At 51.9% G+C, this 13,521-nt stretch overlaps 6 protein-coding genes across 6 annotated transcripts; 1 reads left to right on the top strand and 5 right to left on the bottom strand.

Moving 5' to 3' along the window:
• Positions 1 to 114: 114 nt before the first annotated feature.
• On the bottom strand, positions 115 to 2,596 carry BD324DRAFT_616671 (hypothetical protein). The gene is made up of 12 exons (XM_022014846.1): positions 2,390 to 2,596; positions 2,197 to 2,337; positions 1,902 to 2,144; positions 1,745 to 1,847; positions 1,637 to 1,705; positions 1,486 to 1,590; positions 1,356 to 1,440; positions 1,018 to 1,306; positions 665 to 970; positions 500 to 614; positions 358 to 453; positions 115 to 305 (listed from the first exon to the last, which is right to left on the bottom strand). The coding sequence occupies exons 1-12, from the start codon at positions 2,524 to 2,526 to the stop codon at positions 207 to 209; spliced, it is 1,788 nt and encodes a 595-aa protein (XP_021873962.1). The 5' UTR covers positions 2,527 to 2,596; the 3' UTR covers positions 115 to 206.
• A 112-nt stretch (positions 2,597 to 2,708) lies between these two features.
• BD324DRAFT_616669 (hypothetical protein) lies at positions 2,709 to 4,161 on the top strand. The gene is made up of 7 exons (XM_022014845.1): positions 2,709 to 2,945; positions 2,999 to 3,109; positions 3,158 to 3,274; positions 3,324 to 3,402; positions 3,453 to 3,496; positions 3,550 to 3,894; positions 3,955 to 4,161. The coding sequence occupies exons 1-7, from the start codon at positions 2,742 to 2,744 to the stop codon at positions 4,066 to 4,068; spliced, it is 1,014 nt and encodes a 337-aa protein (XP_021873961.1). The 5' UTR covers positions 2,709 to 2,741; the 3' UTR covers positions 4,069 to 4,161.
• Positions 4,162 to 4,189: 28 nt separating this feature from the next.
• Positions 4,190 to 5,080, bottom strand: BD324DRAFT_648777 (hypothetical protein; the record flags this gene model as incomplete). The annotated part of the gene is made up of 3 exons (XM_022017884.1): positions 4,190 to 4,564; positions 4,630 to 4,856; positions 4,909 to 5,080. The coding sequence occupies 3 exons, from the start codon at positions 5,078 to 5,080 to the stop codon at positions 4,190 to 4,192; spliced, it is 774 nt and encodes a 257-aa protein (XP_021873960.1).
• Positions 5,081 to 5,448: 368 nt separating this feature from the next.
• BD324DRAFT_648776 (hypothetical protein) lies at positions 5,449 to 9,132 on the bottom strand (the record flags this gene model as incomplete). The annotated part of the gene is made up of 7 exons (XM_022017883.1): positions 5,449 to 5,889; positions 5,931 to 7,415; positions 7,470 to 7,833; positions 7,892 to 7,995; positions 8,039 to 8,234; positions 8,289 to 8,916; positions 8,970 to 9,132. The coding sequence occupies 7 exons, from the start codon at positions 9,130 to 9,132 to the stop codon at positions 5,449 to 5,451; spliced, it is 3,381 nt and encodes a 1,126-aa protein (XP_021873959.1).
• Positions 9,133 to 10,712: 1,580 nt separating this feature from the next.
• On the bottom strand, positions 10,713 to 11,555 carry BD324DRAFT_648775 (hypothetical protein; the record flags this gene model as incomplete). The annotated part of the gene is made up of 2 exons (XM_022017882.1): positions 10,713 to 10,937; positions 10,995 to 11,555. 2 exons carry the CDS (start codon positions 11,553 to 11,555, stop codon positions 10,713 to 10,715), a joined length of 786 nt encoding a protein of 261 aa, XP_021873958.1.
• Positions 11,556 to 12,571: 1,016 nt separating this feature from the next.
• On the bottom strand, positions 12,572 to 13,518 carry BD324DRAFT_616662 (Conidiation protein 6-domain-containing protein). The gene is made up of 5 exons (XM_022014844.1): positions 13,186 to 13,518; positions 13,006 to 13,065; positions 12,871 to 12,937; positions 12,744 to 12,821; positions 12,572 to 12,694 (listed from the first exon to the last, which is right to left on the bottom strand). Exons 1-5 carry the CDS (start codon positions 13,209 to 13,211, stop codon positions 12,620 to 12,622), a joined length of 306 nt encoding a protein of 101 aa, XP_021873957.1. The 5' UTR covers positions 13,212 to 13,518; the 3' UTR covers positions 12,572 to 12,619.
• Positions 13,519 to 13,521: the final 3 nt, after the last annotated feature.

Genomic DNA, 13,521 nt, shown 5'->3' with positions numbered 1-13,521 from the left:
CAAATCTCGGTCCGACGGAAATTTGTCCGAAGCCCCCTGCATGGCCTCCGTACCGAGAGTTCGATGCTCAACAACAGCATGCGTGTGGGCAGGGTCAGATCTAAGCAGCTGATCCTCTTGCGAACACCTATACATAGTATATCTGTACAATAGCAGGTCCCTACAGGCGCCAGCCTCCGGTTTTCGAAGTCATTAACCACTGAGCTCTAGCCCATGAGATTGATCTGCTGTACAAGCCGAGCCGACTCGGAGACAAAGTCCGGTTCTGAGACTCGACGGCATTGATATCGTACTCGCGGTTGGTCCTGATAGACTTTTTCAGCGCAAGCTCAAAGCACGTTGATCACAGATGCTCACGTTGAAGGAGTCCTGCTTGGCCATCATCTGGAAAGTAAATGTCTGACCAACAGCTTTTTGGAAATAGGAGCCGAATTTGGACTCGTCTCCTCCTTCCTGCAGAGTATGTCAGACCAAAGCTCTGAGTTGCTCAGAGACGCACCTTCAGGCCCGTGAGATCATTTGCTGGGATACCCATGATTTGCTCAGCGACCTCGTTGAACCCGGTGATCCAGATACTCCCAACGTGATCCATGATATTCATCTGGAGGATGTATCTAGTGCTGTCAGCGCTGTCTCTCGGTCCGAATCGAGCGATACCACTCACCTCCAGATCGGGTTCTCCCACGTCCTTTCGCATTTCTCACACACCCATCCTGATCCACTGTCCATCACCTTCTTGTTGCAGCCATCAGGATTGGCACAAGCGGGATACGCAAATGTCTCTTGCTTAATGAATGCAACAGTTGCCGAGGTCGAAAAGTACTCTGTCTTGTCGTTCATGCCTAGTTGTTCGTCCTTGACTTGGCCGATGGTCTTCAACTCGGACGGGTTGGCTACGGCGTTCTCTGTCCGTGTGACGTTGGTGTTGGTGTAAGCAGTGAACTGTTTATTGCGTCCTTCCGCCTCAAACCTGGAGAATCTCAGCTGTGCTTGTATTAGGAGTAAAGGATGACTCACCATCCGCGCAATTGATGAGCTTCTGGGATATCGGGTTCCAAAGACATGGTAGCTGATGAGAACATGGACAGTGATCGACCTCCAAAATCTCCGACTTTTACGCCCTTGAAGGCAATGACGGGTTCATCCTTGTGCTCAAAGTTCTCCGCTTGTTTTCCCCACAATGTTAGACGGACAGATTGACCAGATTGATCAACAAGTTGAATGTCTCGTTTGGCGAATGGTTTGTTGGTTGCTTTGGAAGTGACCGAGCCAAGCTCGTGGACCTCCTTGACGATGCCGATGACATCTGAGAAAGTCAGTTTGGCACGGCCAGAACCCAAGTCCTGAACACTCACCGCACATCTCGTCCTTCTGAAGACTTTCTAGATCACCTATGCTAGTGAAATTGTACTTCATTTTCGGAACCGACTCGTCATCACACTGCTGAGGTCAGCCACGCGCTTCCAACTCTGCCATCCTACTCACAGCCTCAATCTCGGTGTCTCTTTCGAAAGCGATCTCATAGTCATTATTGACATTGTTGAACTGCTTCTTTGCGATGTTGACTCTGGCGCGGGATACAAAGTACACCTATTGGTGTCAGAGCCGAACAATATCACTACCCGCATCTCTTCACCTTGCCCTCCTGCAGCATCTCGTAGAATGTGTCGACGGTCTCATTGAAGCCTGTCGCTCGAATCTCTCCCTGATTGAGCATTAGTCAGGTCGAGATGATCAGACACACCGTCTCATCCATGAAGGTGACATTGAACAGCTTTCCATCTCCCCTCTGGTTGGACCAATGTTTGATCTCTGATTTTGCAGTAACTCGAGCTTTGATAGTCCACCTAGACAGCAAGCAGTCAGGTTAATTCCGAGACAGTGTTTCCGTTGCCACCCACTTGTTCTGGTACGGACTTAATCGCTCAATGGGGAACAGGGGTCCAACGTCCCTTCCACCCTGCGCGGCTCGACTTGGAGCAGCCCTCAGAGGAGCTGAAGCCCCTCCAGAAGCGCCATTTGGAGGTGGTGCACCTCCGTTGGTATGCGTTGCAGAGCTGATCTCGGCCTTTTCCAAATTTGTAGGGTTACCAATCTTATCGCCGTTGTATTCTACGGGTTCCAGAGCGAGAATGATGATGAGTCTGGAGAGGAGAGGTCAGTCAGCATTCGTACGTATCGGCATTGATCACTCACTTTCTACCTTGGACAGAGTTAGACGCAAATTGAGTGAGCTTGACGACAGTGTTTTTGTCAATCTGCTTTGACTCGACGAGGGGATTGTTCTGCGTCGCTAGCATTCCCTGGGTGAAGTATTTGCCATCGGATATGATCACACTGACCTTCTTTCAGCAATGCACTATACTTCAGCTCTCAGCGCTCTACTCACCGATATCTGTCCTTGTCTTGACCTTGACCACTGATTTTTTTGATGTTGAGAATCTGGACGATTGGGATGACATCTTTAGGATCTGATGCGCTGGTATGTATGAGTTCACAAAACCCAGTTGTGAGTAGTCCAGACATGATTGTGCGATCAATAAGCAAGTGATATCGATGACTGACCCTCAACGAACGATGAATGGATATTCAAGTGGTTGAACATTCGTCAACTCTGGTCAATGTCGGAAACGCGTCGCGTGTGACAATCACGTGACTTTGTCCTCGATCGCATGATCGGCGCGCGGCTCGCTCGCTGTGTCGAGAATCTACTTTCTACCAGTGTTGAAATTGCATTCACCATGGCCAACGCAGTAGCATCCTCATCGAGGACAAGGCGGCAGAACGAACCATCTCAAAGGTCTCCTCGGCCAAACGGCGAGACAGAGAGTGACGAGGAAGAGTCAGAGCGGCAAGCCAAACCTCGTATCTTAGTTGAAGCAGGATGGACAAATGCAACCTTTGTGAACCGCCCCATCGTCAAATCTACGGCGTTAATCAACAAGGTGTGTGCGATTCTGACGATTGTGAGTATCATAGAGCTGATCTTATGGTATAGATCATCAAACTTCAGGCAGATTTGACGCAGGTGATCGTGGAAATCAACGAAGGATTGGAACGAGCGCGAGATTTGGCAAGAGAAATTGAAGAGTGCAGCGAGGACGATGATGTAAGTTCGCGATTTTCCGGTGATCTAGCCTGACTAGAGTGAATATAGATGATCAAGAGCATTGAGAAGAATTTTCTGCGGAATCTCGAACAGAGACAGCTCATCCAGATCCAGCACGATGTGCTTGGGGAGATGTCATTGAAGCTCAGGGCAAATGAGGAGCTTGTGAGTGGACTGATCTTGGGCAGCGCGGTCAACGATTCATGAAAATCAGGTCGACGCGGACAGTTACTACGAGAACAGATGTGCAGAGCTGTCCGCGCAGTACGAGGCCAAGACGGCGAGAGCAAAGTGTGAGGCTCCACCGTTTATCTCACAGCAGGAGAGCTGAAACCCATTGCAGTCAAAGAATCTGAAGACTACCAATCCTTCCGCGCTCTGATCTGGGTGAATTGGTCTGATCTGGCAAAGACCATAGACGTTCGCTGACATATATGCAGGAAATTAATCATGAGGAAGGTGGACCGCCAATTACATTCTACCTTCCTAAAGAGGACGGAGATGAGTCAGACGAAGACTTTGAGATGGGCAGTATGGTTCAAACATACAGGTGCCCGATCACGCTACTGCCCTTCAAGGAGGCTGTCACCAGGTTCGTAGTGACCTGGCATTGTTCTTATCGAAGATCCACACTGAGCCCCCCCCTTAGTGTCACCTGTAAACACTCGTTTTCCAGACAGGCGATACTTGAAATGTTTGACCAGCAAAGGGCTCGGGCGGCCGCGAGTACGATCAATTGTCCCGTCAGCGGATGTAAAGAGAAGCTGGCAAGGCACGATCTTAAGGTGAGGGATGGAGGTAAAGAAGAAGGGAACCCTGGCTGACTAAACCTTTCGAAAATTTAGGACGATCCTCGATTGCAAAAGCTATGTGATGCTGCTGAAAAGCGAAAAGCCTTGTATGGCCATGACGACGGTGACGATTCTGAGGCGGAGCTCATCGACGACGATGACGATTGAAGTTCCGAGGGCTCCTTTGTGGAGAACCTACTATGACATTACGATGATACAGTTGAGATGTGGTTTAACGATGCTACAGTGATAATGTTCTATGTACGTATTGTATTGCCCTTGGTCACCTTCATCGCCTAAAGCCATCCGCCCGCTCGTACCTGATTTCGCTTGGCCGAGAGGCATCGACCCTGGGCGGTGCTCTCTTATCGATATCCCTACAAATACGGTTCCATTGAGCCTGACCTGCAGCAGTCACCGATACCGGCATCCTCGTTGAAGCAATCATGATGGGTGGGATTTTTTCTCCCATATCCAAATCGTGACCAGGTGGAATGTCTTGTAGGTTGGACAGGGTCGATTCGTCCGGCATGAGAAGGAGAAGGTTAAGCTCTATATCTGATTCTGTCGTTCCGTTTTGCTGTGGCGTACGAGTCGACATGGAATTGGGGGTCAGAGTACGGGGCTGAGGCAGTTTGAAGTCGGGTATAACGACAGACATGGGCTAGAGATCACCATGATACGACGTAAGCGTAAGCAGCGGCCTACGAGCCCAACAGATTGACCTACATTCCAACCATCGACAGAATTAGCTCTCAAGGTGAGGCCGATGCTCGATGACAACGTCGTCGTCTTCTCGTCCACGGGTTCCTCGAGATCGTCTGTCTCCAGCTTTGAATCCCAAATCTCTGGCTGTCGTCCGACGAACCCTTCTTTGGGATTCTCAATCGAGCTATTGTTCTGCATTTCCACCATTTGACCGTTCGACAGCTGGACCCATCGAGCGTTATTGGATCCTGATGCAAATCAGTCCGTTGTCGATAGCCTGCCGTCAACGGAACAACTCACGAGTCGGGATCCTCATGGTCCGACCAGCTTCTACACCGGCCAGAAAGTCCCTCTGCCTCTTCTTCCGTATGACCAAGGATAATGAGCCCAGACCGATCAACCCAAACGCAACGAGGGAAATCACTACAGTCTCGTACGTCGAAGACGTCCTAGACGATGGAGCGACAGACATCGTTGATTGCTCAAATACCCGCTGCTGTCTTCTCGTCACGGAGATGTATCCCCTGCTGCTATGCCTCCTTGACCAACTTGAGTGCGTTACCGTCCTCTCATCAAGCTCTTTCGCGGATCGCTGTCGAACATTGAGCTGCGCAAGACATGCATCATCCCGATGCAGAAATCCAAAATTAGACCACTCAATCTCACTGTGGCGTCAGGTCCAAATCTCCGGACGAACGGGATAAGACTGCAGGACAAGGTTCACGCAACCAGTTCCAAGCTCCATGTAAGAAGATACAACTAGATAATTTTAGACTAGTACAAGCATAGGAATGCAGGGGATTATCCCGTTCCGACGATCGATACCCAGCCAAAATCCCGTCACGGCTCTGCGGTTGATTCACGGACTAACCGCCGTAAATTCTGTTCGGCGGGTGATTGGAGAGGCGGGTCATCCAAGGTACCCTCCATACCATTGAACTGGCTCGAGCCAGAGTCTTCGGGCGATCTGGCAATGTTTCCTGATGTCCCTGTCTCAGCTGAGGAGCTCTCAAGATCCTCATGACTCGGTTGAGGAGGTGTTGACGGCATGGCGGGAGAGACAGATGGAGCTGAGGTGGCGCCTGTAGTTGCGTTGATCGACTCTGATGCCGAGGTCTCACTGTCCCTCGCCGGTATCGATTCTACCTCATCCCTGGAGTCCTCAGAAGGCTGAATTTGGCTCGACTTGGGCAGCGGAACACTTGCTGACTTTGTCTGAGTCGTCGCAGCCGTTGTGGTTGTGATAGTCTGGGTCGTCGCGGAGATCCCATCCACAGACGCCTGAGAGTCTGTCAGGGATGTGAGATGCTTGTGAAGCCCACCTGCTTCTCCTCGCCTCCTTTCTCAGACTTCGCGTCGTCCGCTATAGACCTCTGGACACCAGGCTTGCCTCCACCACCACCATCCTCAACGCCCTCATCGCCTGCCGAAAATCTCCGGGTCACCTTGCCTTCACCAAACGACCCGATCCCCACGACCTGGCCCGGCCGCTTCGGAACCCTCGGGACAATCATGCTTTTGCCAGCGGATGGCTGCTTAGAGACCGTGCTGGAGGCCGGTGAGCTCTGAGGAGGCCGTTGAGAATCCCCCCTCGGGTCTGGCAGTATCGGCATCGTGACGTCCGTTGTCGGACCCGAAGATTCCAGCGTCCAACCACCCGTTGGAAGCGAGGTAGATGCTTGAGCTGGTTTCTGAGATGGGGATCCAACCAGAGAGGGTCGATTACCTCGGGAATTCGAGGCGGAAGACGATGCTCGATCCCGATTGGCGGTGTTCGAAGTCGAAGACGAGGATTGCTGCACGGGGATGGCCGAAGTCGCCTGCACGGTGGCATTCAATCGCTCCTGCAGTGTCATAGTTGGCGACACTGTCCGCTCGAGGGACCCAGAGGAGCTTCCTGTCCGAGTGTGAGCCGCCATAGCGACCTCGTCCGCGTCCAGAGGTCGATACAAGGCAGGCGGCTTTTCAGCCGCGTGCCCGTGCTTTTCCGCCCGACGAGCCCTCATATCCCTCCAAGACGCCAATCCAGTCTGCATCACCGAATTCGCCTGCGAGGAGAGAGGCTGACTCTTGTCCCTGGATCGAAGAGCCGAGAACAGGGAAGCAGTTGGACGCTCTGGGGAGTCCTCTTCTGGCTTCAGAGGCGGGGTCGGTGCTGTTTTCGGCTTCGGGGGTGAGACGGGCCTCGGCTTACCCTCTTTCGACGAGACGCGCATGATGCCCGACATGACTTTTTGGAGGGACTTCGATGATGACGACTCGTTGGAAGAAGAACGAGAGAGTGGCTCGTGGGTGATTGCAGTGGCCGTGAAAACCGTCGGAGCTGACTCTGTCGACTGGAGGGAGACCTCGGAGGAAGTCGCCTCGGGTTGAGCTGGCGATCTCTCCATAGTCAGGGTCGTCGCTACAGACTTGACAGTTTTGCGATCATCCTCCACGACAGCCTCTTCCCTGGACCTGGACCTCGACTTCGCCGTCCAACCAAACATCCGACTGGAAGCCTTGGTCATCGACCTGGATGTCGGTCGCACCATATCCGCGGGCGCTGAGTCGACTCTTGGAATAACCTCCTCCACATTACCATTGGCGGGTAAGGTGGCTCTGGACTTGCCGAATCGTTTCCTCAGCAGCTCTGCTTTTTGCTGAAGCGACGACGAGGTGGAGACTGGCGGAATCACGGGCTCACTGAGAGGATGGGATGGGATCTCTCTCGCCAGGTAGGAAAAGATTCCGCCTCGAATTGGTTCATTGGCCGTATCGAAAAAGGCCGTATCGTCCATGTTCGGCAAGACGACGGATTTGACGAGCTAGATAGGCTGATCAGCACGCAGGCCTGGCATGTCCGCATGATCATGACTCACCGCGTCGAGGATAAATTTGTTGGCTATGTTTTTCACTGCGCTTACGTTGCCGATCGCCCGAAGGGTCGTCCCATGAGGTGCAATATCTAATTGCAGCTTCGGTGGGGTGATGAACCCGTACCAGACTCTGTTGGAAGGCGGACCTTTGATAAGGAATTCCATGTCGCCTTCCAAGTATTGCAGCGTCGCCGAGATAGTGATGGTCGGGTTAAAGTCTTTCACATAAAGCCGGACCGGAAAGGTTGCAGACCCAGTTATTCTCAAGGCGCCGTTAGGCTCGTCGAGATTGGGCTGATACCGGACCTTCACGACGAAAGACACCGAGCCATCACTATCAGTGGCTTTTAGCACAGGATTCGAGAACCTTGAAGGGGATCGTGAGCGATAATCCGACTAGTACTCTGGAAGACATTTCAACTCACCAAGGAGGTGTGGTCCCGATATTGAACTCTGTCACCGCAATATCCTTCAGGTAAGGATTCGGATCTAGTCGGGCGATCTTGTTCGACAACTTTGCGAGAACGGCCTAAGGAGAGTCAGGCACAGGAATCGCATGGCGAAGCGCTCACCTCTTCTAATGCCCTCGTTTTGTACCATCCATAGAATACTCGACCCACGAATGCATTCAGCCACCTCGACTGACCGACATCGGTCTCAGTGTCGACCATTTTGGCCAGCCTCTGCCAGTCGCTGAGGTTGAAGACTTGCATCGCGTCCGCACCGTTTTTACAGACGTGCACCAAGGCCAGGTACCAGTCCTCGAAGCTGAGAGATTTGGGCATCAGGATCTGCACGAAGAGCATACACGCAGTAGCTTACGCCGACAACGATGTACATCCGCCCAAGTAGATGGTCGAACCATCAAAGTCTTTCTTGGGGCCAGACTTTGATGCAGACTCATCACTGTCGCTCTCCGAGGACGAGGACGAAGACTCGACAGATTTGAGCACGATCATGTTTCTCTTGTTGAACATCTGACTGTCTTTGCCATCGAAAGCGCCGCGCTTGTTTTCGATAGAGACAGTCCGTGATTTCAGAGAAACCTGGGTGATGCGCGTAGTCATCGTTTCGTCCTCGTAAAGTGACAACGTCCTGCCCTTGATCTCGGCATAGTAGAGATCGTTGGCATTCTGGGACTTCTCCTGTCCTTTGAGCTCTGCAATGGTTCGGTATGAACCAATCATCCTCGCGGCCTCAGTGCCAGTGTTGCCCTTGACACTGGTGCCAGCGATGGAGGACGTCTCCTTTTCTAGGATGGAGTAATCCGAGCTCGTGAATCTGCTGGAGGAGTACAGTGACCAGAATCCGTCTTTTGGGGCGAATTGTCTCCTCACACTGATCCATCCAGATATCAGTACTGCGTGTTCGCCATGGATGATCCGAGGTTGGACAAGGACGATAGGTTTCGCTTCGGACTGCAAGATGGCCTCCGCCTTCTTAGCAGCATCTACAAAGGTCTCAGCTTTACCATTCACACTAGTCTTCATCATCATGACTCACAGTACTTCACGAAGCTATACCCGCAGATGACTGATCCCGCCCCAGTCACGAAGGACCAGACGTACGGGCGAGGATCAAAGATGAAAGAGTGGAGGAGGATGCCTACCACAACAACGAGGCAAGCAGCAAATCCTCCAAGAAATGATCTGAGATCTGCGGCCATGATGAAGCGACGGATCCAGAGTGTTTTTCGTAACGAGCAAAGTCTATACGTGAATAGAATAAGAGTTGGATGTAGTTGGGAAGTGGGAAGGAAAGATGGAGAGTGTGTCCATGGTGTTCTTGCCGGAATGCGTGACCTTATAACTTCCTGCCCCTGCAACTCGTTTCTAGAGAATTCACGCAAAGGATAGCCCTCGTGATCTGCTCGCTCTCTCTCGCTGCCCTTCAACCATCGGACAATGAGAGGTATCGTGAAGGAGATGAATGGGATGAATGGGATATAGCAAAGCGGAACCAGGGTCCATGAGCAACACGACGTCACGGGAGGCGGCGCTCGCCGGATAGCTTTCAAAAAAAAGTCAGGTTGGCGGACGAAGCAGATGTGCAGGGTGCAGGAGAGGTAGCAGGATCCTGCAGAACAAGCAAGGAGTCACGGGGAGCTATTGAAAAGTGGTGACTCTTTGCAGGATCCTTGGTCGAATGTTTCATGATCCAAATCGTGGGATTGAGCGAGGAGTTAATTCGTCCGTCCCATTCAGACCGAGATGCCACACCCACATGACAGTTGACTCGTTTCCTGATTCGCTCACGAGGTTGCCAACCATAACGCAAGAACGTGTGCGCAGACATTTTCTCGACTGGAGGCCTGGTGAGGAGGAAAGATCTCCATGAATCGAGATGCTGTATATCGATCAGATTCTCAGAGCTGGCTTCGATTGTAGCAGGTACATAGGTCCTCGAACGGCAAGAGACATCGATTGTATGCCCTTTATAAGTCTGCAGAGTCTATACATCCAACTCACTTCACAGCTTTGACATGCGCAGCTGGATTCGACCTGCTCTTGCTTGCCTTGTGCCCCATTCTATCCTTGTTAAGGAGAGGAAAAAAATTGACTCCCCGTGACAATTGACTCACCTCCGTGCGTCTTGTGAGAGTCCTCTGGCAGTCTTGAAACACGTGCAACGCAGGATCCCCGCCGGGGCTTGTCAGACGACGACATTCACGGCAGTCTGCTTCGCCACTTTGACGAAGTCCCACTTTGCCAGGGAAGTGAGGCTTGGCCGGCGAGAAATCTGACTCACTCTCGCCCACTGCTGGCACGTTGGCATCCGTCCTTGACATGAATCTCCCGAGGTATCGGCGCAAATTTATGGGGGCGCGTCGAGGATTCCCTCTGTTCGGAAGCAGCATCCAGGGCAAACGGTGGAGAACCGTCGACGGGAATGCATGGTCTCACGATGGAGGTCTCTAGCACAATTGTGGCGATCGAAGGGTTGGAGGTGCCACTCTTGCGGTACGTATGGATACGGTAGAGTACGGCAGATCTTGTTCAGTGAGCAGTTAAGACGAATGAGAGGCGGCCTCTCGTTCGGATATCTTCAGCATACTGTCGTGCCACTGTTGATTGCCATACCCTCAAATGCCATCTCCATCCTGCAAGGATGGTGTTCACTTTTTGTTGGATTCGGAATCATAACTCGGAATCATGACATTTATTCATTCTGCGTATATTTCTGCGAACATATCTATCTTTCGTACTGTGGTACATTGCGAGATGTCAAAATCACATGACACATCATCTAAGGAGATTGACCGTTTCCGCAGTAGGGCTGAGGGCCACCGGCACATCCTCCCTCCCAGTATCCGTCACCTTGGTTGCGGACGTAGCCAGATCCATCATCTCGGACGCAGTAGAATCCACCTCCCTGGTTCTGCTGATTTGGGGCTCGGTAGATGTTGACGTAAGTGTCGTAGTCGCTGTTCGATTCTCCACAGTTACCGGAAGGAGTGTTGGCTACACTGTACTGTAGGAAAGAGGTCAATGACTTGCTTTTCGAGAGGTTGGTTGGTATTGCACTTACTGCCGTGTGGGCAACGTTCTGCCAGATAGCGACTCGTCCGTTTGGGTTACCATCACATTGGTATTGGTTACCAGTTTGCCATTGCTCTTGTACTGAGAATGATGGCTGGAACCAGACGGCGTTACCACCAGGTTTGAAGTTACTGTTCGTTCCGATAGAGAAGCCGATGGTCAAAGACTTGGTCTGCGTCTCGTCGACTGAGCATCCACCGCCTCCACAGCTGATAGGTTCGCTGAGCTGGACGTGCCAGTAGTTCTGGTGAGGGTCACCATCGCCAGATGCAGCGTTAGTCGGGTTGGTGGCCAGTTCGCGAGAGACTGAACAACCTCCCGCACCGTTGGATCCCCAGCCAGATGCTCCCTGTCGAGCCTCCAGAGGATGGGCAGCCGGTCCATAGGCACCTTGTTGGAAACCTTGCTCATGAGGAGGAAGCCCGGTGTAGTTGTAACTGGGTCGCATTCCTTTGCCTCCAAAGATCTCCGAGGCGTTGTAAGTGGGGAGCATGATGGGTTTGGCGAGAGCCGTACTGGCGAGGACGGCAAGGCTGACAATGGACAACATGATGAAGAGTTTGTGTGTGAGTTTGTTTAATTTTCAGTGGTTGTGTGGATGTGAAGTTGTGAAGGTGAGTTGGTTGATGAGGAAGGAAGGAAGACGTTGAACATGTCGCCTTCTTATATCTTTTGAGACCTCCATAGTTGATGCGTCTGACCTGTGGAGTGGCAGCCTCTACAGGTCGGACCATTCCTTGGAGTGAAGACCAGATTGACCGTCGTGCCCGAAAGTGATTGCTGGAGCAAGACGACCCAGATTCCATCCCCGAACAAAATTGAATCCAAGTCACTAGCCTAGTCTCACAGGGTTGACAGCGATCTCCTAAGGACTCGATATTCATGGAGCTCTTGGGGGATCTACATTGCGTAGAGAATGGCGGAAGAGACCGCCACCGACACCACAGCTAGGCAACGTGCCTCGGGTAGGTGATCAAGGTGTCTTGATGGCCCCTCTCAATGCCCGAAATGACCGATCAGCGCCTTTCTCTAGCCTCCTTGGGTGGGGCCACCCGAAGACTGATGATAATTTGAGCAGTGAGGAGCCGCCGGGTAATAATTTGAATCACACTGCAGATCACCGCCAGGAACGAACGTGCGTCTTTTTTTGCAGATCCCTACCCATCCATCTGTCCGTGGCGTGCCACACTGATCATCTCCCAACTCCATACCGGGACGGTGGACCGGCGATGTGATCTGCATCATCAATGCAGAACACGCTAGTACCGGTGTACACCGCCTCATATGCAGTTCAAGTGCCCCCTCGGAGGTTCTCAACAAACATTCAAGTCGGTGACTCCAGTGTACTCGATGAGAATGTCCGTCTTCACATAGAGGTTGCTCCATCGAGTCAGTAAGATCTAGGAGCTGCTCAGTAGTCTGTCTGCATTCATTGCGGTCCGTAAACACTTCCGAGCGTCAGTCTTCTCGACTGGATGCTAGCGAGATCTTCTGAGTGAAGTAGAACCCTGTTTCGAGAGATCAGGGGAGCCCCGGTGGGATAAGCAATGGAAGGAGCTCATCTAGTCCTCTCCTTAATCATGCATCACTGCATACCAAACTAACTCTGTCGTATTACGTTCCCCTAACGAACGTCTCCTCCCCTGACTGGCTATACTCTTCAACCTCTACGCCGTGCTCTTTCAGCACCTGTCAACGGTCAGCGCTGAGTCCAAGGTGATCCCAAGATTTGACTCACTTCGCGAGAATGCTCTTTGGCCTCTTCACCCACATTGGGGTTCTTCAGAGTGGCTTTGTGTCCACCAATGACGTTGTTCTGAGGTCGATCGTGGTCAGCTGAGTTCACCCCACCCGCCCGGACTCACCTCGTTCTTGGATTTGTTTCCCGAGTCCTCCTCTACCTCACCCGATTGCTCCATCTCCTCGAGAACTCTGATAATTAAGAGGGTACGTCAGCATGAGAATGAGCCAGGAAATATGTCTGTCTGTCCAGCCGGTACCTTTTCGAGTTCTCCTTGGATTCTTCTGGGACGGAATCGTTGTTGATGGCTGCCTTGTGGCTGATATGACGAGTTCAGCATGGGACGAGAAGGGTGAGGAAGACGTGGCGGAAGGAAAGAGATTTGGCTGGGACGCGCTGCCGTCCAGCGAGTGGCATGAGGATCATGAAGTCGACTCACCCTCCGGCAACTTGGTTCTTGGACATTGTAGAAGTGTTGATTAAAGGTGTTGTAGATGGGTTGTTTGAGAGAGACTTCGGCGCGAGTGGAAGGTTGGTTAGCGACTGGCGTTGACACCGTCTGAGAGCAGTTTATATAGTTTATATCCATCAGGTTGCCCCCTAGCAAACGACGCATCAGTGCCTACTCCATCCTGTCAATGTATCGATGGTTGTCAAGGTACAGACTGAAGCGTCAAAGGTAGCCTTTGAATGTGAATGGCGAGGGTCATGGCGTGAAGAACAGATGGGGTCAGATACGGTCAGTCGAAGGTGGTACATAGCTGTGATTCCACAA

Source organism: Kockovaella imperatae (genome assembly GCF_002102565.1).
Source record: "Kockovaella imperatae strain NRRL Y-17943 chromosome Unknown BD324scaffold_2, whole genome shotgun sequence".
Lineage (NCBI taxonomy): Eukaryota > Fungi > Basidiomycota > Tremellomycetes > Tremellales > Cuniculitremaceae > Kockovaella > Kockovaella imperatae.
The sequence above is the reverse complement of the archived record's forward strand: the minus strand, read 5'-3'. Positions and strand labels throughout refer to the sequence as shown.